General features: G+C 32.0%; 1 protein-coding gene and 1 long non-coding RNA gene across 3 annotated transcripts; one reads left to right on the top strand and one right to left on the bottom strand.

Annotated features, from left to right (window-relative positions):
* Nucleotides 1-12398: 12398 nt before the first annotated feature.
* LOC131625484 (uncharacterized) lies at nucleotides 12399-18633 on the bottom strand. Of its 2 annotated transcripts, XR_009290866.1 has the most exons (5): nucleotides 18166-18633; nucleotides 18001-18089; nucleotides 17766-17890; nucleotides 16585-16727; nucleotides 12399-12560 (listed from the first exon to the last, which is right to left on the bottom strand). It is a non-coding gene; the product is annotated as an uncharacterized LOC131625484 (long non-coding RNA). The 2 variants fall into 2 exon arrangements; XR_009290865.1 differs by lacking the exon at nucleotides 12399-12560 and having other exon boundaries at nucleotides 16331-16727.
* Nucleotides 18634-20115: 1482 nt separating this feature from the next.
* Nucleotides 20116-22683, top strand: LOC131599008 (uncharacterized). Its single transcript, XM_058871535.1, has 2 exons — nucleotides 20116-20617; nucleotides 22616-22683. Exons 1-2 carry the CDS (start codon nucleotides 20116-20118, stop codon nucleotides 22681-22683), a joined length of 570 nt encoding a protein of 189 aa, XP_058727518.1.
* The last annotated feature ends 1884 nt before the right edge of the window (nucleotides 22684-24567 follow it).

Raw genomic sequence — 24567 nt, forward strand, 5'->3', positions numbered from 1 at the left:
GAAAAAGGATTTAAACATACCCTAAATCTCTCCTTGACTTAACATGTTATCTGAGACTATTGAATTTTGAGGAAAATACACTTGGTGATGAAATGACTATTTTGCTCCTAAATCTTGAAATTCCATTAGTTGATAAAAAAAGCATATTTCCAACCTGTATTTTTTGGGTTGTATTGAAACTGAAAGTGCTCTGCACTTTTCTATACTTTGTATTATGTGAAATGGTTAACAGTTACAAGAGAGTATAGCACACTATATATATGTGGCTTATATTTTGTTACAATCCATTATTGTATAACTACTGCTAACAAACTAATCAAGCTATGTGCAAAGATAGTGTTGACTAAGTCAACACATAAAAACTATATCATATCAAATAGTCCCCCACAAGATCATAGTGGTGAGACTTGCACAACTTTGAGCTTGTTCCTGAGATCCTGAAATGCAGCAGTGGACAGAGGTTTAGTCATAATATCAGCTATCTGTGCAGAAGCTGGGACATGTTGTATTTTCAGCTTGTTGGACATGACCCTTTCTCTTACAAAGTGGATATCTAGCTCCACATGTTTCGTTCTTGCATGGAGAATGGGGTTATGGGAAAGAAGCACAACACTCACATTATCACACAGCAGTGTGGGAGACATATATTCAACCTTTAATTCAGTAAGAAGAGATTCTAACCATAAAATCTCAGAAGTAGTGTGAGCAAGAGCCCTATATTCAGCCTCAACACTCGATCTGGCTACTAGAGACTGTTTCTTGGAGCTCCAAGATATCATGTTAGGCCCTATGAAGATACATGTTCCAGAGGTGGATCTCCTATCATCAGGATCATTGGCCCAGTCAGAATCATTGTAGGCTCTCAAAGACAGTGCATGACTTGGATTAGTTGGAGATAGTAGCAGCCCATGTGTAGAGGTACCACTAAGATATCTGAGTATCCTCTTCACAAGACACCAGTGGCTATCAAGAGGAATTGCCATGAATTGGCAGACTTTGTTTACACAAAAAGCAATTTCAGGTCTGGTTAATGTGACATACTGGAGGGCTCCCATAACAGACTTGTACAGTGTAGAATCTTGCATAACATCAGTGCCAAACCTGGTGGGTTTGCTGTGACTTAGCATAGGGGAGTGAACACCATTGGCATCTTCCATATGTACTCTTGAGAGAAGGTCTTTGATGTAATTTGTTTGTGTTAGAATGAGAGATCCATTGGCCTGATACTTTACTTCTAAACCAAGAAAATACTCAGGTTTGCCTAACTGTTTTAGGGCAAACTGTTGATGCAACCTAGTAATCAACTGATGAATGAGAGTAAAAGAGGACCCTGTTATTAGTATATCATCAACATATACTAAAGCATATAGCACAATGCCCTGATTACTGTAGGTGAACGGAGAATGATCACACTTACTAGCTTTGAAACCAAACTGAAAGAGAGCTATATTAAGTTTTTCATACCAGGACCTTGGAGCTTATTTGAGGCCATATAAAGCTGTATTCAATTTGCATACAAGAGCTTTGTTGGAGTGTTCAAACCCTGGTGGCTGTTGCATATAGACTTCTTCATGAAGTGATCCATTTAAGAAAGCATTATTTATTTATATTTGTTGTATTTCCCACTTGTAGGTTAAAGACAAAGTGAGGATAACCTTTATTGTGGTTGGTTTCACAACTGGGGAGAATGTTTCATGGAAGTCAAAGCCATACTGTTGGTGAAAGCCTTTGGCCAAAAGTTCGGCTTTAAACTTATTGAGACTACCATCATAATCTTCTTTGATTCTGAACACCCATCTACAACCTATTGACTTTCTGTGAGGAGGTAAGGTTGTGAGTGTCCAGGCATTGTTGGCAAGAAGAGCTTCATACTCTTGCTTCATGGCTTCAAGCCATTTTGGTTGAGCCAGATCTTGCTTAACTGTAGAAGGTTCAGTGAAGGCAAGATAAGCCTTTGGTTTGGAGTTACCTGTCTTACCTCTGGTAAGCATGGCATGTTGGTTAATAACTAAATTGGAGGGAGGTTGTTGCTCATGGAAGGAAACGGATAGAGAGGTGTTTGTTTGAGTATGAGGAACATAAACAGATGAAGAGTTAGGAGCATTTGTATTTGACTGAGCATTAGGGGAGATATTTTGTAAAGAGAATGGAGCAACTTCATACTCATTTTGAACAGAGTTATATAAGGATCCTGTGGATAACTGGGTGATATGTTTGGCACTAGGAGGACTCTGGGCATGAGGTATAGACTGATTTTCATGAGCTGGCATAGCAGCACTATGTTCTGTTACAACAGTAGGAGTATTAGGTACCTCAATGGGTTGGGAATTTACAGGCTGTCCTGTACTAGGTCCAACAGTGATAGAAAGAGGAATTGACTTGGAGGGCCCAATTGTACCTGTTACTGAAAAAGACTTTTTAAAACCAGTGAAAGGAAAATGAGTTTCATTGAAAACCACATCTTTGGATACATAGATTCTGCCTTCCCTGCTTAGATATTTAAAACCTTTGTGATGAGGAGAGATTCCTAGATAAACACATTCATCACTCCTAAGTTGTAACTTGTTTTTGTTATAGGGTCTGATATGTGGAAAACATGAACAACCAAAGGTTTTGAGGTTAGCATAGTCTAGGAGTTTATTGTATAGTGAGTGCAAAGGAGATGTAAACTCAGGGTATGTTGATGTGGGAAGTCTATTGATTAGATACACAGAGGTAGAGAAGCTACGGTCCCAATACTTGATAGGTAGATTGGCATGTGCTAGAAGTGTTAGTCCCATTTCAACAATGGTTCTATGCTTTCTCTCAACTGTCCCATTTGGTGGGAAGTATGGGGACAAGTAAGCCTATGAACCATGCCTAACTCATTTAGATACTTGGTAAAGGGGCGAAATTCTCCCCCAAAGTTTGATTGAACAACTTTGATTTTGGTGTTAAATTGGGTTTGAACATATGCAACAAACTGTTTGAACACAAAAAGAGCTTCAGATTTTTGTTTTAAGAAATATATGCAAGTGTATTTGGTGTATGTATCTACAAAGGCTATATAATAGGAATAACCTTCACTTGAAGGATTAGGGGATGGTCCCCATAGATCTGTATGTATGAGCTCAAAAGGTTTGAAATATACAGTTTGTGTTAGTGGAGCATAAATTCTATGAGACTTCCCTATACAACAAGAATTACAGAATTCAATAGTGTCTTTATTGCTCAAGGAAATGTTACAAAATTTGAGTACATTTTTAACTGCAACAGAATTAGCATGCCCTAATCTAGAGTGCCACAAAGAAAATTTATTGAAACCTGAGTCCTGAGACTTGCTATTTGAGGTATTGACTTGGACACTAGCAGAGTTGGCTGTAGGTTGTAAGGAGGACTCCATCAGTGGTTTGTGAAAGCAATACAGTCCACTGGAATCAAGTGAGCCCTTTAGAAGCACTTGTTTAGATGCCTGAGATTTGACATAATACTTGTCAGCATGAAACTCAAAAAGTACATTGTTGTCCTTGGCAAATTTTGACACAGAAATAAGATTATGGGAAATGCTAGGTACATGAAGCATATGATTCAAGGATAACACAGTATTAGGCAATGTATTAGATTTAATCTTTGCTAAGCCTATAGACTTAATGGATAGACCTTGACCATTTCCTATTAGAACTTCATTGGATTCTGCATAGGGACTATGACTATGAAAATAAGAGTTATGAGAGGTAATATGGTGAAAGGCACCTGAGTCTGCAAACCAAGCTTGGGATTCAAGGTTTGCAAGTATGGTGAGGTCATCTTGATGAGCCAGGAATGCTGAAGCTTGAGCTGATGTTGTGGATTGAGGTTTCTGCTCTTCATTTGCCTGATTTACCTGAACATTTCCTTGAGTTCTGGCTTGAGCAGGTTCAAAGTTTTCATCATACCCGTGCCAACAGTCAGCTACAACATGCCCATACTTTCCACATAGTTGACACGTTGGACGATTTCCTGAAGTGTACGAGCCTCTGGCTCTGGCTCGTCCTCTGCCTCTGATAGTGTTCCCACGACCTCTTGCAGATTGGGGATTTCCTCTGGTGTTCTTGGTACTTTGATTCTCATTTGTGTGTGCTACATTGGCTGTAGCAGTTGTAAGAGATAGTTCTTGACGATACTTATCAAGTTGTGCTTCTTGCACATAGAGCAAGGCTTCAACATCATATAGTGTTGGGAGTTCAATCTTGCCATACACCATCATTACAAAAGGATTGTATTCTTCTGGAAAACCCTGCAATATAGCATCAATTTGGTCACGTTCAGAGATTGGATCTCCAATAGCTAGGAGTGAATCTGCTATAGCTCGAATTCGTAACACATATTCAGAGATGGATCGATTCGCTTTCTTGGTAATCTTTAGCTCAGCGCGTAACTGATGAACACGAGCTCTCATTAGCGCATTGAAGTGTTTGTGAATCTGGTCCCAAATCTGATAAGAGTGTTTGCAAGAAAGAACCCTAGGTAGAACTGCTTCAGAGATTGTAGATAGAAGCCATGTGAATAGAGCTTGATCTTGCACAATCCAAGCCTCATATTCTTCAGATATGATGTTTCCGATTCGATCTCCATCAGTCTTGAACATTGGAGGAATCTGCGGATTCACCATAAATTTGTGAAGCTTGTGTGAACGAATCACTCCTTCAACCTGTTGATTCCAAAGAAGAAAGTTAGTTTCTTGAAGTTTGATGGAGAGCTTTGGTCCGAACGCATTGTGACTCATGGCATTTGCGAACTGCGACGAAACTTGACCGTGTTGAGAGCTTTGATTGAATTCAGCCATGGAAGATTCTTCTTGGAAGATGAGCGCGATGCGAGTTTTTCAGAAACTCAGAAGCGATTGAGAGCGGAAGCAAGAAGATATTGGATCTAGGCGAGTGATACCATATTGAAACTGAAAGTGCTCTGCACTTTTCTATACTTTGTATTATGTGAAATGGTTAACAGTTACAAGAGAGTATAGCACACTATATATATGTGGCTTATATTTTGTTACAATCCATTATTGTATAACTACTGCTAACAAACTAATCAAGCTATGTGCAAAGATAGTGTTGAATAAGTCAACACATATAAAAACTATATCATATCTAATAGGTTGAGATATTACAGAAACATTTAGGATGAAAGTAGGATTTATTCTTATGAACTTGAAAGAATATTTTTTTTAACTCATCTTGCAATCTCTTTTAATCTCTTGTAAAACTTCTGAAGTATAATGAGTTAAAGAGTCACTTTTACTCCACAATACATCAATTTGATTGAACTAGGTACACAAATTAGTTGTGTATTCGTGTTTTATTTTATTCTTGCTCGTGTAGATTTGTTAACACTTGTTGCTAAAAGTTAATTTTACTTGAGCTCATTTATTTTGATTGTTATTAATCTCCGTCTCACATATTAAAAGTTGAGAAATAGTTAGCTAGAAACTAAGGTTTATTCTAATGGATTTGGAATGATATTTTTTTGTAACTCGTTTTGTAATTTCGTGTATAACTCTTGAGGTATAGTGAATCAGAGAGCTATTTTTACCCTATAGTACATCGATTTCATTAAATTGGGTAACAAAAATTTATGTGTGTACCGTTCCTCTATTTTATTCTTGCTCGTGTGAATTTGCTAACAGTAGCTACAAATTAATTTTACTAGAGATCATTTATTTTAATTGTCTTTAATCTTTGTCTTACACATTAATGGTGTGTGTATGGTTGAATCTTTTAATTTTACAATAGTTAAAATCTTAAACTCAAATATAAATAATAAAAATAATGGTCTTTGTATGGTTGAATCTTTCAATTTTACAATAGTTAAAAACTTAAACTCAAATATAAATAATAAAAAGAAACTTGATTTTACATTTTTTACATTGTGAAAACTAAGACGAAAAATAAAAAATTATTTACATTTTTTAGTTTATTTGAGTTTTCTCTAAGGGTTAGCAAGTTTACTCTTACGCAATACAAATCCAACAAAAAAACTTGATTTTATTACCGAGTTGCCTCTATTCAAGTTTACGGGTCTGTTTGTTTTGACTTTTTATAGAAATGATTTTTATAGTATTATTAGATTTTATGTAAAAAAAATTTAGAAAGAAACTTTTTATAAAGTTTCAAATAAAAATTTGGTTTGAATAGTTATACTTAACATGTTATTTTAGATATTTCATCATTTTATCGAAATTTTTTTGAATATCAACATTTCAAAAATCACTTCATTTTGAAGCTATTTCAAATAACTTTTCATAAAAATCATTTTTAAAATATAACTTTTTTTAAAAATGACGATTTCGACTATATTTTGATCTTCAATAATATATGTTAATGTTATAGGATGTTAAAATTATTTTTTCTATTTAGAAATAACAAATATAAAAATTGTAATATTTAAAAAAATAGTTTTATAAAAGAGAATTTCTTTCCTGATCCCCTACCTTCTTGGTCACCCCTGGCGAAAACCCCAAAATACCCCTAAATTTCGGAAATGCATTTTCGAAGTTTTTTTTTTTTTCAAAATTTTTCCAAAATTCGGAAATGCACTTCCGAAAACATCAAATGGGAGTGTTTTCGGAGATGCATTTCCAAAAACTCTCATTTTTGAGAGTTTCGGAAATATACTTCCGAAATAAGCTCTTGCTTTTCCCTCCTTAAACACTCGCATGGTCTGTGCTCCACTTTTTAAAATATGCATATTGTTTTGTCATGTGTACTGCGATTTATTTTGAGAGAATAGTTTCTTTTAGCTAATGTTTTTGCCCATTTAATCTTTTTGGTATCTCTCTCAAGGCCAGTGAAAAAATCATAGTATTACAGTAGTTGATAATAAGTATTAAAGATGATGTACCCTTTTTGCTTCTTGTTTTGTTTCTTGTTTTCATTAGTTCTGTATTCTTACTCATAGAAATCGGTGAAGAAGAATTATATTAAGATTAGATAGATTTTACTTTTTGGACATGGAAGCATATATAGCCTCCTTTTTACCTTATCAAAAAATAATTTAGGAAAGGTATTTTCCAGTGAGGTTCAGCTTTGGTGAGGAAGAGGATTTTGTTATTATTTTTTTGTCTTTTTTCGGAAGTATACTTTTGAAACTCTAAAAATGGGTGTTTTCGGAAATGCATCTTCAAAAACACCCCTCATTTGATGTTTTCGAAAGTGCATTTCCGAATTCTGAGAAAATTTCAAAAAATAATTACTTCGAAAATGCATTTTCGAAGTAGGGATATTTTTGATTTTTCGCGGAAGGTGACCCCATAGGGGGTGAATAAAAAAATTCTCTTATAAAATTCATTTTAAAAATACAAAAAAGAAAAATCTATTTTTAAACGTTAAAACAAACATACAACCCTATATCTGATTTAACTCAAAATTGATATATAAATTTAGAGAGAATAAAACTATTAGAATAATACTCTATGTTTTCATACCATCATCTTAGAGTATAAAATATAAAATGCAAAGTACATAAAATTAAAAATAGAAAAATAAATTATAAGGTTCAAATACAATAATTAAATAACAACTTATGTGATACTATTTCATAAGAAATATTACACATTTATTTTTCTAAAATTATATCTCTATCTTCTTGATAGAACATTTTTGAATTTTCATGAGCTTCATACTCATTGATTCAGTGAATTGTAGCAAAGATTTCACATAAGTTATTAACACAGTGACAATATATATAGTCGACTGTAAATTGGGGGCAATCAGAATCGGTTACACATGTAACATATTTACCTGTGATGATAATAGTTGATAGAATAGTGTTACAAAACCATGATAAAGAATGTGTGCAAACTACAAATTAAAGAATTATTTTGATAAAAATGACAAAAATAACTTACCATTATTATTATTATTATTATTATTATTATTCGTCACTGCAACAAATATGGAAAAGGATAGAATCAAAGTATAATAAAATTTGAGAATTTCAACCATATTTTTAGTATCTTGTATATAAGAACTAGAATGCAGTTTTATCTCTATAGTGTTAAAGTTGATGCTCTCCTAATTAATTGATTGGAAGTTTTAATATTTATGAATTTGTAAGAATCTTTTATATAATTTTATTATTTACTATTAAGTATCTCTTGAGGATAATAGTTGCAATAATGCATCGTTGGGGCGATAGGTATTTATGCACAAGTAGAACATAACATATTGCAAGATCAATTTATTTGTTGATAAGATTATTAAATAAAAAGAAAACATACTTAATTTTTATAATGACATGATTATTCTATATTATGATTCACTTATTGTAAATCAATATCGTCTTTTAAAATAAATCAAATGTGTGTACCCTTCTTTTATTTTATTCTTCCTCGTGTGAATTTGCTAACACTCGCTGCTACAAATTAATTTTACCTATAAAGTTTGAGATTAATCTATAATAATTTACTATACCATTAAGATATCCAAAGATTAACATCAAAATGAACTTTCATATAACGTTAATTTTGATGTAATTCAATGATATAGTAAATCATAATAGATTATTCTCAAACTTTATATGTATGATCTATATGATAGTATGTTTCAATTCAACGGTTGGTTTTAAAAAATATTTATTCAAAATGAAGTTACGAGCGAGTGTAACTCTACGGGTGTAATTTGATCCATCCTCTCTCTCTCTCTCTCTCTCTCTCTCTCTCTCTCTCTCTCTCTCTCTCTCTCTCTCTCTCTCTCTCTCTCTCTCTCTCTCTCTCTCTCTCTCTCTCTCTCTCTCTCTCTCTCTCTCTCTCTCTCTCTCTCTCTCTCTCTCTCTCTCTCTCTCTCTCTCTCTCTCTCTCTCTCTCTCTCTCTCTCTCTCTATATATATATATATATATATATATATATATATATATATATATATATATATATATATACACACACACACACATGATCCATTGATACCCGGTGTATGTCTAAAAGACTTATACCAAATCTCAACCGTTAAAAAAATTGATTAGACAGTCATATTAAACGAAATAAAAAAATAAAAAAATATATGGCATATTCTTTCTCCTATAAAGTAGGCTATTTATAAGACAGTTTGATCAAATACTATTAACAGTTGAGAAAAAATTTACACCTCGTGTCAATGGATCCTAACATATATATATATATATATATATATATATATATATATATATATATATATATATATATATATATATATATATATATATATATATATATATATATATATATATATATATATATATATATATATATATATATATATATATATATATATATATATATATATATAGGGCCGGTCCTTTGAATTTGGGTGCCTTGGGCAAATCAAAAAAATGGTGCCCCTATAATTTTTTTAAACAATAAATACATAAGGATAAAAGAAATAATTGAATAAAAAACACATTTTCATTTTACATTGTGCAAAAAGAATACAAGTATGGATCTTTGAATCAATGTATATACTACATCAAAACATAAACCACTATAACAAGAGTTATTTTTCTTCTTCTTGATCTGATCTTTTTTCCTATAAAAATATTGAACAAACTTTTAAAATTATTTAATTATTTAAATATTACCCTCTTATCATTTTTTGTTGCAAAATCATTAATATTTTGGTCATAATCAAGATTCTTCAAAAAAATATTTTCAATTGAAAATTTGAAATCAACGCAAGACTATTTAATCTATCTTGTGACATAATAGATCTCAAATAAGATTTTAACAATTTTAATTTAGAAAAACTTCTTTCATCAAATGCAACACTGATAGAAATAATCAATATTATTCTATAAGTTATGTGTGCATTAAGAAAACAATTAAAAGTCTTTAAAGAACTCAATATCATATAGCTTGATTTTGATTCAACGGTTAAAACTTCTCTAATAAATTTCAGTTCTTCAAACAAAATCTCATCATCAAGATCAACAGCTTAATCCAAATTTGACACGGTCAGAAGATTTCTAACCTATCTAATAACATTATCAGTAATATAAAATATTCTCTATATCAATATTTTAATTTTAGTGCCTCAATTAAATTCTTTAGTTGCTAAAATTATGGATATATTAATTGATTTTAATTTAGGGGAATTAATTGATTTTATTCTGCTCTATATTTTATTAATTTTGACTTTGTAGTGCCTCTATAATTTTGTTAGCCAGTATTTTTTTCAAAAAAAATTCTAACAAGTTTTTTTATAATAGAAAATTTTCTTTTAATATATATATATATATATATATATATATATATATATATATATATATATATATATATATATATATAAAATACCTTTTTTTATATGAGAATGTGAGAATGAATCTGAACCATTGGATTTTAAAATAAATGGTGGAGATTATGGGTGAATCTTTTTTTTCTCTCTCTCCTACATCATTTATTTCAAAATGTAGGAAAGAGAAAAAAAAGATTCACCTATAATCTTCACCATTTATTTTAAAATCCAATGGTTCAGATTCATTCTCACATTCTCATATAAAAAAAGCATTCTCATATGATATGCCCTATATATATATATATATATATATATATATATATATATATATATATATATATATATATATATATATAAAAGCATTTTTTTTATTTAATTTTGATAAAAATTTGTCAAAAGTAGAAAATATGTTATTTAATACACATTCACTTTGTAAATTTACTTGAAACTTAAATTTATTTAATATAGGATTCCGTAATACATTTTATTTATTTTAAAAACGATATTGATATACAACAACTGATTCATAATATAGAATAATCATGTATATGTAAAAGCTTGAAAACAAAACTACACAAGATTCAAACAAGTAGTAGAAACTCCCAATAGTTCATCATTCACGAGAAATCTCAAAATAGTTGATAAAAAAACTAAATCATGCTCCAAATTGTCTTCCTTTTAAAGTTGATATTTGAAATTGTCGACAGAATCCCATGAGTAGCCATACACCTTCGATTGGGTAAGCAAGGGCTCTCAAGTTCGAGTAACACTGGCCTGTAAAGTTTGTATCTCCATAAGAAAGCATTACAGAGAAGAGGCATTATGTGATGTGTTTGATATGGATGTTTATCATATTTTACTTGGTAGGTCATGGAAGTTTGATAATGATATCACTTATTGAGGTTGAAATAATGTGATGATGCTTCCATCAGACACACATACAATTTTCATGCCTCCTGTTTTGCATTTTGATAAGATTTCAGGAGGAAAGAAGTCTAGTTTCTTGGTGATGACGTAGAGTGAAAAGGAGCATGATGAGCCTGTTAAAGAAACTGATTTTTTATGTCCATTGGTGATTAAATGGTTAATGAGTGTTGTAAACGAGGAAACAACAATTCCTGAAGAAATGCAAGGGATCCTATAGGAATTCGAAATGTTGACCGCAAATGATCTACCAAGTGATTTGCCTCCTATGCGAGATAAATGTAAGAAAGTTAAAGTTTTCAATATGGGAGATAATGTGATGGTATTTCTGCGTAAGGAGAGGCTTCTAGTTTGTACTTACATCAAGCTGCAGTTACGTAAGTATGGCCTGTTCAAAGTGACGCGAAAGATAATTGATAATGCTTATATGGCAGCTCTCCCAGATTCCATTAATATGTCCAATACTTTCAATGTTGTTGAAATTCACGAGTATACAGAAAATGAGACTCTTTATCAAGAAGAGAACTCAGGGTCGAGTTCTTTAGAGGTGGAAGAAATTGATGTAGGAAGGTTGGTTGCGCGTATCAAAGAAGAAGTCACCCATCGAAAAGGTTTGATAGGAATTGTGCAAGTTTGGCGTCTGATATCATAATGATAACAATAAATGATCCTTTTTGGGAATCGACTCGAACTCATTGCTTCGCCTTGCAGTGATATATGAGCCTTTTAAGCCATCGAGTTTGCTCCATGCCTGAATACAATATTTTAGTATTTTCTGCAATTTTTTATTTTTATTTTTGTATTAGATTAAAATTCTTTTAGGGTTTCTTTTTCTGTTTTGGATTAAATTTGCCCTAAAGAACTAAGGGATCATAAGATATCACCATATAGAATTTTGGACATGAAAGATATAGGTTTAAAGGCTTTTATTGGTGTTCTATTGCTGAATCTAATAGAATTACGTGTTGGCCATAATAATTATTACGCCCGTAATTTTTCATAGGAATAACCCAATCTCACACTAATGTTCATTGCAAGGGAAGAGTGTAACACCCCATTTCTACCCGACAAATATTCAAGAATCAGAGTTTCAAAATTTCTCAATGAACAAATGAGGCGTCACATATTCACTTAAAATAAATCACTTAATCGCATTTAGCGGATACATAGCACTACCTTTAATCAATCAACAAGTACTCAGGCACATAATACTTTTTTTAAAACAGAATGACTTCTTTCATTAAAACAGCGGAATCATAATTCTCAATCTTTGAATCAATAACATCGTATTCAACTAAGATAAAACAATAAAACAACAACATCATAAACATCATAAATTATCCCCCCGAGTGCTACGTATCAGAGCGACAACCAACTCGATAAATAATAACTAAATCTTCATACTCGAACACCTGCACGTTACCATTATAAAGGCAACATCGAACAAGAGAAAAGGGTGAGATATCAAATCATATAAGTGAGCGTATGATAAATTGTATATTAGGATTCAAACATATATTGTTATCACATCGCAAGTGTTAATATTGCCATACACTTCATACTTTCACTAACTCACAAATCTCACATACTTCTCATCGCATCAATTATATATAAAAATATCAGTCATTCGCTTGCAATTCAAATCATAATACATCACGAGTATAAATCACAATTTTAGTCTCAAAACATCACAGCATATAAGTCACTCATCTAGTCACAAAACATCACATCTACATTTAATTACAAAACATCACATATACGGCTAATCACAAAACATCACATGTAAGTCACACCAGAAATATTCAGTTAATCGCATTCACAAATATTGACATCATCATACTATTCATAAAATCATTAATTCACATCTTCACATACATTCATCATTTAACAAGTCACGGAATACAGTCACGATATAGTCACAAAACGTCACAAATATGAATCACATAAGACACATGGGACATGACTCATGTATATGCATGTGGTACCAATCGGAGTTTCAGCCCCCGTCACCAATTACCCGAATCTGAGGCATAAGGCAATAGGCTTCGTCACTAATTTGCCAATCCAGGCCGTCACTAATTTGCCAATCCAAACCATCACAGAGTATGCATATGATATGTGACTCGTCAAACAAGACATACACAACATACTCATCACAATCACACATCATCACTAGGCATACACCCACGTCACTTATAATTACCAATTATTAGGGGTAATTCAACGTCATAATTAATCATTCATCTTCACTTAGTTACAAAATTATCATCTCAAATATATATGATAAGTGTAAATTGTATCTGTTTTTGTGTATAAGTTTTGTTGCACTTATCTATTCTTTTTGACAATATCGTTTGAATAAACGTCATTTTGTTGTAAATACGTTTACTTTACGGATTATTGTATTTTATTGTAATTGTGTACCATTTGATAGTTTTAATGTCTTTTTGTAGGTATTCTTGCATGTTTGGAGTCTCGAGTAATAAAGTGTCGAAGGCACGGCTCCGGATGCGCGTTTTGAAGAAATAAAGAGCCAAAGTTCTGTCAAACACGCTAAGGGCAAATTCTAGTGTGCTATGGCCCTTTTTGTGTTAATCTGGCAGTAACTTTTGCTTCGCAAGCTCGCTTAGCCAGCTTTTCTCGCTTAGCCAGAAATAGCTCACTTAGCCAGATCAATTTTTGTTGTTTAGTGTAAAATATCTGTAAATAGTGTACGGATTAGTGGAAGCTCGCTTAGCGAGATCTGTGTGGCTTAGCGAGGTGTGCGAGTTCAGAATTGTATATATGTTGTAAAATCAAATTTTGTTAAGTTTTATCATCTCTTCTTTGACAAGTTGAGCTCTGATCCTTTCTTGATGGTTTAGAGGATTAGGAAACACCATTGGGTGCTACATCATGTGGATTGGCTATGGATTTGTCTCGATTGCCTTGATACGGTGAGAGTTTCCAGTTCATCTCCTTTCTTCCCTATGTTTCATTCCAATGGTGGGTTTTGTATGTATATTTATACTCTTATTGTATGTACATTTTTTGATCTTGGGATCGTTCTTATATATTTGCTTTATAAATCATCATTGTTGTTGTTCTTGATCTTTGTGCTTAAATGCTCTGGATTTGTGTTGTTTTAGAAATAGACATCATAGATCTTGATTAGGAATGATAACTGTTAGTTTCTAGATTTCAAAAATGGATTTAGGGCTAATAACCGTATTGGGTATCGAATTAAATGCCTCTGTGTTGTTTGTGTCGGTTGAGACATCGCTGATGTGAATAGTACGGTTGAGCTTTCGTCGGTGTTTCAGACATGGACACTGATGTGGCGTCTCGATTGATGCTTGGTGATTTTGATGCGTATTGTGAGTGTGTTGCGATAAGATCTTCAGGTTTAAGTATTCGACAGGTAGAACGAAATGCAATTCCTTAACTATTTCTCTTAGACTATTAAGATTGTTTATTTGTTTTTACTTACTTTTCCCGCATTTACTTTTCGTAACCCAATCATGAAACTTAAAATGCGAGATAGTTGAACGGCAGTTTTTCTCACCAATCTCTGTGGACACGATAAATCCTAGATAAATACTTCCAAAACTTTTGTTGCTTGCCGCTTTACCGCTTCAACACTATACAACATCACATATTATCAATCATCACAAACATCGTCATGTTTCGACACATCATCGCAATTGTACAACTTCTCATTAGGGGTGGCAAACGGGCATGCCCGCGCCCGTTTAGCCTGCCTCGTAAAAGCCCGCAAATAAACGGGGCGGGGCACGGCGGGCATAGTTGAAGATGCGGGCCTAAAACCTAGCCCCGCCCCGCAAAAAAGTGAGGGCGGGGCGGGCAAAGCCCGCGGGCATTGCACCTTTTAAGCCTAAAAACATAAAAAATTATGAAAATGCACATGCCCGCAAAAGCCCGCGTTGAAAACGGGGCGGGGCGGTCACATTAGAGGGTGAGGGCCTAAAACCTTGGCCCGCCCCGCACTAAAGTGCGGGTAAAACGGGCATGCCTAACGGGCCGGGCCCGTTTTGCCACCCCTACTTCTCATATAAACAAGATCATCACAATTATCATCATGTTCGGCACGTCATCACAAATACACACTTCATCAGGACTATCACAATTATCGTCGTAATCGACTAAACTAACGACAACTCGCTAGGATTCATGCCATAAGGCTAATCACATATGATGCACTTTAATAAACATATTGGCAATCACAACATTATTCGCAACAAAGGCATTCAAACCGAAATCACAATTTTCGATCGGTTCGTAGAGTAATCTCAACATGCTAATTTTATCAAGTAAACCGAATCAACTTCCAATTAACATTTAACTAAATTAGATATCATGTTAAGTATCAAAACAACAACGTCATGCTTCGTTATATCACAACAATTCGACTCATTAAGTCAATTCAAATTAGTCTCATAATCCTCTATAATTTAGTCTTCTAATTAACTCACTAATCCACTATCAACTAACCAAAATTATTCACAAAGCATACTTCAACTAATTGTGCAAATCTCGCGTCGCTACCGGTTATCTAATTTTCGGTTATATTCTTAATATTCACGACTTTATGAGTCTTCGGGTTACACTTCCAAGTCACCAAAAACACAACTCAACCGGTTAATTCGGATACAATTCTATTCTTTCCCGGTTATTCGATTCGTTCGGTTAAATTCTCAAGATATCGTAATTTACCGATAAAAACCGAATAGTTAATATAAATTCAAGTTTATTCCAATTAAATAGGCTTATTAAAAATTAATTCAACTATTAATTTAATCGACCGATTAATATCACAATTTCGACAAACGAACACCACCATGTTAATGTACTAATTAAAATTAGCTACCACGTAAATTTTCATCAAATTCCGGACAACTAATTATACCGATTAATTCAACTATTTCGGTCAAACGAAACTGTTTTGAATTACATTTTGTTTTCTAACTACTGTTACATAATTCAACATACTACTTATGTTTCTATTGTATTTCAATTTTCATTAATATCCTATCATTTCTAAATATAACTTTCATTTTATCATCATGGTTCCATTTCATGTTTCTATATGTTCATTTTTTAGAAACAGCATACCATATGAATAGGCACATAAGAAAACAACAAGGAAAACAACTAGCATACTGTTAATAGCTGAAACGAAACATAATTACGGTACAAAATGAAATAACAAGAAAATGAAATGGCCATGGAGTTACCGGTCGGCACCCCTCACCATACATCCAGCATCATACATTTATTAACACAAACGGCAACAATCAGCAACGCACAACAACGACAAAAACTCATAATTTCAAGTTTCGGTAACAATTTAACACAAGAAAATAATAACTTAAATCCCTAATCGCCAACATACAAGGTTTCATAAGCCCCATTATAGGAAGAGAACCTCACCCTTACCTTATCAATTGAAGCAAGTCAATGGGTCTCCAATTGCATCTCCAATTTGACACCATGAATAGAAATCTCCAAGCTTCTAGTCTCCCCTTCAAGACATAGCCTCCTTCTCTTCTACTCTTGTTTTCCCCCAAATCTCTAAAACCCTATTTAATATTCCAATTGGGCTTAATAAAATCAAAATATTCTCCACAAATCAATTTAGGCTCAATAAAAATAAATAACTCCAATTAAATCAAAATATCACTTTTATTAATATTCCAACAATATAATAAATTTCGATTTGTAAATAATATTATTCTTAATATTATTCTTCGACCGTCCGACTAAAATCCGACTTTTAACTTAATAAATTCAAGGCTTAAATGCACTTTTGGTCCCTGTAAGTTAGCGAGTTTTTGATTTTCGTCCCTGTAAGTTATTTTTTTGGATTGAGTCCTTATATTTCACTTCCGCGTTCGTTTTAGTCCCTAAAATCAAAATCCGCAGGAAATTTCGCAGGAAAATTCGAAGGAAACCTGCAGATTTTCCTGCGAATTTTGGCTTTAGGGACTAAACCTCAAGCAAAAAGTAACATATAGGGACTCAAACTAAAAAAAAACTTAAAGAGACGAAAATCAAAAACTCGCTAACTTACAGGGACCAAAAGTGCATTTAAGCCTAAATTCAAATACACTTCTTAAAATAACACCGACAATCCAAATTCGACCAATATATCATATTTCCGGTCTAATCTTAATTACTCAGAAAATTCCCAAAACTTCAAATATTATTCCAATAATATTTCTAATACTGAAAATATCAAAACTCTTGATTAAGTATCGATCCGCTATCCCGAACTAATACCGACTAAATCGTCTCAAAATACGAAAACTTCACTAAACACTCCGAACGTCTAGATTAAGAAAATAATTGAATTTTCGGGCGTTACAAAGAGCATATTATGGATGACCCATGAATATTCATCATGCCCATAATTTTGCTTAGAAAATCCATTTTTTCAACAACATACCCTAGATAGAAAATTTAGGTGTCAAACCACCCACACACTCATATCCATTATCAACTAATGTTTTGAGAATCATTAAACAACCATAATATAATAATTATAACATGCGTTCACTGATTCTTATATTAGGATTTGTAAAAGGTAGAATCATAACTTAAAGGAAGGGAAATCGCACCTCTTTCCAGAAGTTGAAGAAGATGACAAAGATGATGATGATGATGAAATCTTCCTTCCTACCCACTTACATGAACTCCAATTTTTAAAACTATATGCGCTTTCCTTCATTTCTTGAGGCAAGGGCTTCAATTTATCATTTGACGATTTGATCATGGAATACAATTCGAAATAATTATTAGAGAGATTAAACTTGGATAATAGGATGATGATGATGATGATGTTAGATTTCTTACAAAATTTTGAGTTTGAGACTGGAATAAGTGAAACCCCATTGCCTTCCTTCAAGGGTTGTTCTTGATGATGAGTTCCTCTTTCTCTCCCCCTTTTCTCAACCGCAGAATGATGGTTAGAGGGATGAAACTTGGATAAGAGGATGATGATGGAGTTAGATTGCTTACCAAATTATGAGTTTGTGAGTGAAATGAGTGAAACCCCTTTCCTTTCCCTTATTCAGGGGTTCATCTTGATGATGACGGGGGATCAAGGTACAATGTTAACTTAAAAGGAGTGGAAATCCACCTCTTTCTCGAAATGGAAGAAGGTGACAAAGATGATGATGAAATCCTTCCTTCCTAGCTACATGCATGACCTCCAAACCTTAAAACCCAATATTCTTTCCTTCACTTCTTGAGACCAAAGCTTCAATTTCTCATATAAGGGTTTGATCATGGAATACAATTAAGAATGATGGTAAGAGGGATTCAATTTAGATAAGAGGTTGATGATGAAATTAAATTGCTTACCAAATTTTGAGTTTTAAAGTGGAATGAATGAAACCCCCTTTCCCTCATTCAAGGGTTGTTCTTGATGATGAAAGTGAATGAAGAGGTCCTATTGCTCTCTCCCCTTTTCTCAAATATGTTCTATCGATTAGAAGTGAAGGATAATACTAATATTTTCTTATGTTACCTATATATAGGCCTTGCCAACCTAAAAGAGCAAAACACTATCCACTTAAAAAGTGGAATCTCAATTTTACCTGTTTTGCTCAAGTGAGTGGATTAATGACTCTAAACATAATTTTTATTACATTAAGTCTCTAATTGACTTAATATGTTAGGTGATACTATTGGAAATTGACCATTATATTATTGGTGGTAAAATATAATTGTACCCTAAGGTCTTTAAATTATACTCTCTCCGTTTTTTTTATTATAAGTCGTTTTGGAAAAAAATTTGTATTTAAATATAAGTCGCTTTACAATTCCAATGAATAATTAATGCTATATTTCCTATTATATCCTTAAATATTTATTATTCTATCTCCTTTCAATTGTATAAATTTATCTTCCACATGTCATTAATGAAGGATAATTTTGTAAAAATCTTCATAATATCTTATTTTCATACAACAATTATTATTTTTCTTAATTTGTGTGAAAAGTCTAAAACAAATTATAATAAAAAACAGAGGTAGTATGTTTTCTTTAAATTATATTACACTACCGATTTATCGATTATCCGTTATCTTTAATTGGTTTTTTTTAAACAAAATTGAAAGTGCAAGAACCAAGTGTCAAACCCAAAACTTAGTGTAATGGAATACCACCTTACCACTACACCACTTGAATTCTTTTGTTTAAAAATCTATTTAAAAATATATAAATAATACTATTGAAATAAAAAATTTTAAAAGTTTGAAATAATATTTGAAACATTAATAATTACTACCTCCGTCCCTAAATATAATACCCCATAGACAAAATTATGCTAATTAATAAAGTTTCTTAGAGTATTAAATTTATTGACTATTTGAACAAATTTACAAATTTACACTTAGGGGAGATAAATAATTGATTTTCATACATGAGTATTTATTATTGATTGCAGAAAAAATGTGGTATAATTAAGGGTGTGTTTGGAAAAAAAATAATTAATGCATTTTGAAAGATGAAGAGAGTCTTATAAAAAAGGACAAGAAAAAAACTCAAGAGGTCTTATAGTTAGGGAAGGTAGTACTACCTCTGTTCCTTTATATAAGAGACATTTCACTTTTTAGGTTCATTGAATAATCAATGTATCTGGTATGTATATTGACTAGATACATTAATTATTCAATGAATCTAAAAAGTAAATTGTCTCTTATATAAAGGAATAGAGGTAGTATTATTTTATTTAATTGATGTAATGAAATTTAAATTTAAATTTATCATACAATTTTAATATGCAGATATAAAAATCGTGTAATAAAAATAAATACATATATAAAAATAAAATTGCATAATTTTTTTAGATAAATAAATTTTAATTGTAAAAATAATAAAAAGGAAAATTTATGGAGTCAACGGGAGATGGTACCAGCTATACAACCTTTATGGATAATGAAGGGTATCCTGCATCAACGGGAGATGGTACCAGCTATACAACCTTTATGGAGTCAAATGCAGATAAAGTTCCAGCTGGGAGCAGACTACAAACTGCTAGCAGATGATGGACAACGGGTTCCGTGGATAAACATTATCCATCAGAACAATGCGAGACCTCGGGCGATTTTTACTCTGTGGCAGGCATGCCACAAAAAGCTGGCAACACGGGACAGATTGAGACGGTTTGCCATATTGGCTCATAGCGAATGTAGTTTCTGTCCTTATGAGGAAACTCATGAGCACCTCTTTTTTGAATGTGAGGAAACAAAGAAAATCTGGAAATCTGTTTTACTTTGGATGCAAGTAACACATGAACCTCTCTCTTGGTGTGATGAAATCTCATGGCTGGTGAGCAAAACTAAAGGAAAAGGGAAACTTGTTGCACTTCTCCGCCTTGCTATAGCTGAGACTATTTACAGTGTATGGCGACATAGGAATGATACATGTTTTGGCATTAGACAACATATAGATACTATAGTCAAGGGTATTATAGACACAATCACATATAGGGGTGGTATAGTCCAAGGCTTAGAGCATACCTAGCTTTTTTGATGTTATAATGTTTCTTTTGGTGGGATGGATCTATGGTCGCCATGTTTGTAACTGCTTTTTGATCTAATAAAAGTTATTATTTCAAAAAAAAAAGGAAAATTTAACAATAAAATTTCCTGAAATTAAAAATTAGGGGGGAATGAAAATCTTTTAAAAATAAGATAAAAATTATGAGTTAATTAACAAGTTAATAAAGAGGAATAAAAAATAGTGAAAAAACAAAATTGTTAGTGACCGAAATTTCAGTCACTATTTTTTTTTTTTTATAAATTAGCCTTTATATCAAAACAATTTTTGAAGACTGAATTTTTGGTCACAAAATTTCAGTCGTTAAATAAATAGCTCATTTTATTTTATGATCGATTTAGTGACATATAAAAATTTACTCTTGAATATTAAATTTTAGTGGCTAATTCGGTGGTTAGTATGATTGAAATTTGTTAGTCATTAAAAGCGAATTTTCTAGTTGTGTTAGCTGATAAACAAAGCGGATTTTCAGCCTATATTATGGGTTGGGATATTACAAAAACACTTAGGTAAAAGCTAGGTTGTATTCTTATGAACTTGAAAGGATATTTTCTTGTAATTTATATTGTAATCTCTCGTAAAACTCCTAAATTAAAGTGAATCAGATAGTTATACTCCCATTTTATAGTACATCAATTTGATTGAACTGGACACACAAATTATGTTTGTGCTCATATTTTGTGTTATTGTTGCTCATGTAGATTTGTTAAGACTTGTTGCTATAAATTTATTTTACTTGAGGCCAGTTATTTTGATTATCATTGATCTTTGTCTTACACATTAAAATTTTCTGTGGTCGAATCTTTCAATTTTACAACAATTAAAAACTTAAACTCAAATTTAAATAATAAAAAAAACCATTGTCATAATGAGGGAAAGTGTAAAATCCAATTGTGAGCAAAACATAGAGAGACACAACTAGAAATTCTTAGGATTCGTTGACCTAAGAGCTCACGCACCTTTGGGGATATCTTGAGAAACACTTAACTGAGATGTATTTTTATGACCTTGTAATTTTTAGTAAAACTCTTGAAGTATAGTGAATTAGGGAGGTACTCCCGCCCCATAGTAAATCAATTTTATTGAACTTGGTAAACAAATTATGCATGTAGCCGTCTTTTATTTTATTCTTTTTCATATGAATTTACTAACATTCGTGACTACAAATTAATTTGACTTGAAGTCATTTATTTTGATTATCATTAATTCTTGTCTCAAACATTAAAAATATTTATATGATTGAACTTTCCAATTTTATTACGGTAAAAAAAAAATAATAAAAAAAACATTAATAATTTTTATATGAATGAACCTTCAAATTTTGTTAGGGTTACAAACTTAAACTCAAACATAAACAATAAAAAGAAACGTTTGTGAATACTAAGACAAAAATAAAAAATTATTTACATTTTTAGTTTAGAGTGAAGGTCCATTTTAGTCCTTCACAAAAACTGCTAAGGTTAGATTAGTCCCTGAAAAAAAAAGTCACCATTAAATCCCTTACAAAATTTAACTGAGTCATATTAGTCCATCTACTAATATTATTTTCAAACCAGTTTTTTTCTTACTTTTGAACCGTGATTGGACTGCCAGTGAAGACCCATTTTAGTCCCTCACAAAAAAGGGAGAGTCCAAATTAGTCTCTGAGAAAAAAAAGTCTCTATTTAATTACTTACAAAATTTAACTGAGCCATGTTAGTCCCTCTCTTAATATTTTTTTCAAACAATTTTTTCCTATTTCTAAACTGTGATTGGACTCCTATTTTACGACTGTCGATTTGAAATTATTTGTGAAGGAATTGTAGATAAATCACCGCAATACCATAATTTTTTTTGTTGGGTTTATTATCAGGCTTATGGGTGAGTGACAATGATTTTTCTTGTTTGTATTCTTATGTATTAGGTGTTGTTATTGTTTATGTTGTTAAAGATCTTTTAGGAAGGATTAGTTCTGCTGCTGGAGTGATTTAGGCTAATTTCTTACTTTTGTAAATAATACTTATGGCGAAAATAATACACATGATAGGTTGGAAAAAAACGGTTTATACCATATTTCTTAGATTTTGATGATAACAAAGTATTTAATGAACAATTAGGTATACTAGGTAACCCAACTTCTGGTGAAAACTCAGACTCTAAAGACCATGTGTAAAGGAACTTAACCTCTTACCCGTAATCAATTTCTAAAAGCAGTTCTATCTTGTCAAGTGCATTCACGATTTAAAACTAGAAAAAAAAAATCATTTAGAAAAATATTAAAAGAGGGACTAACATGGCTCAGTTAAATTTTGCAAGGGATTAAATAGATTTTTTTCCATAGGGACTAATTTGGACTTTTTTTTTTGTGAGGGACTAAAATGGGTCTTCATTGCCAGTCCAGTCACGATTCAAAAGTAAGAAAAAAACTGGTTTAAAAAAAATATTGGTTGAGGGACTAACATGTCTCGGTTAAATTTTGTAAAGGATTTAACAGAGACTTTTTTTTTCTCCGGAACTAATCTGACCTCTACAGTTTTTGTGAGGGACTAAAATGGACTTTCACTCTTTAGTTTATTTGAGTTTTTTCCGAGGGTTAGCGTGAAATACAAATCCAACAAAAAAAATTGATTTTGTTACCGAGTTTAGCCTATTTGAGTTTACATTTGATTCGAGTCAAAATTGATATCTAAGCTTGTGGAATCATATGATTTTACGAGTTCACTCACGACTTTAACAAACTTAAATGAAACGTATTGTGATATAAAAATATAGTGAATCAGAGAGCTACTTATGCTACATAGTACATCAATTTGATTGAACTAGGTACACCAATCAGTTGTGTACTCGTGTTTTATTAAATAATTTTGTTTTACTACTAAAATTTAGTTTTAATATCTGAATGCTTATTTACCAACTTCATCTTTATATTAACCAACATTTTACACTTCATTAACCAACTTTATTTTACTATTAAAAATTATTTTTAATATTTGGACGTTTATTAACCAAACTATAACTATATTAACCAACTTTTATTCAATTAACCAATTTTATGTTACTATTGTTCATACACTGTTCATATCACTATTCACGACTACTGTTTACGACTATTCACTGTTCATGTCACTATTCATAGTATTTATAAACGGTAAATTAGGTGTAGGCGTAAAAAAACGTGTATGAATAACATAGCTGAAAATTATAAGCCTTAGATACAATAATTAAATGACAACTTATGTAATACTATTTCATAAAATATATTACACATTATTTTTCTAAAATTATATCTCTATCTTCTTGATAGAACATTTTTGAATTTTCATGAGCCTCATACTCATTGATTCAGTAAAATGTAGTAAAGACTTCACATACGTTATCAATACACACAAAATATAAATAGTTTACTGTAAATTGGGGGCAATCAGAATGGGTTACACATGGGGCGATAGGTATTTATGCATAGGGACGGAGCCATTTGATTCAAAGAGTGGGCCCATGTCCCCACCAAAATTGTCACATTTTTAGTAGTAATAATATTAATGATATATTCTAATATTAAATATGTTTTTTTTTTAAATAAAGGCTAAAATATATTAAACAAAAGAAAATAGTACAAATAGGAGGGAGGACAAAACCAAAACCCTCAAGAAGAGCAAAGCGAGAAAAAAAACAAAAGATAGACAACAAAAACACATGAGATAACTCATATCAAAGAAACTAGTGAGGCGTACGGTTGGAGGCACCTACCTTGAAACTTTTGCACGCCTCAGGCGATTTCTTCTTGTGCTTCCTATTTCTTGAAACCACCAATTGAAATGGTTGACTAGTATTTTCATCCAAATCAACAATCTCATCTCTCTTATCCATGTTAGCCCA

The sequence above is a fragment of the Vicia villosa genome, linkage group LG1, assembly GCF_029867415.1.
Source record: "Vicia villosa cultivar HV-30 ecotype Madison, WI linkage group LG1, Vvil1.0, whole genome shotgun sequence".
Lineage (NCBI taxonomy): Eukaryota > Viridiplantae > Streptophyta > Magnoliopsida > Fabales > Fabaceae > Vicia > Vicia villosa.

Coding starts and splice junctions, on each gene's coding strand:
- LOC131599008 (XM_058871535.1), top strand. CDS start 20,116: ATGGTACCAGCTATACAACCTTTATGGAGTCAAATGCAGATAAAGTTC. Junction 20,618..22,615: donor TATAGATACTATAGTCAAGG/GTATTATAGACA, acceptor CTTATGTATTAG/GTGTTGTTATTGTTTATGTT.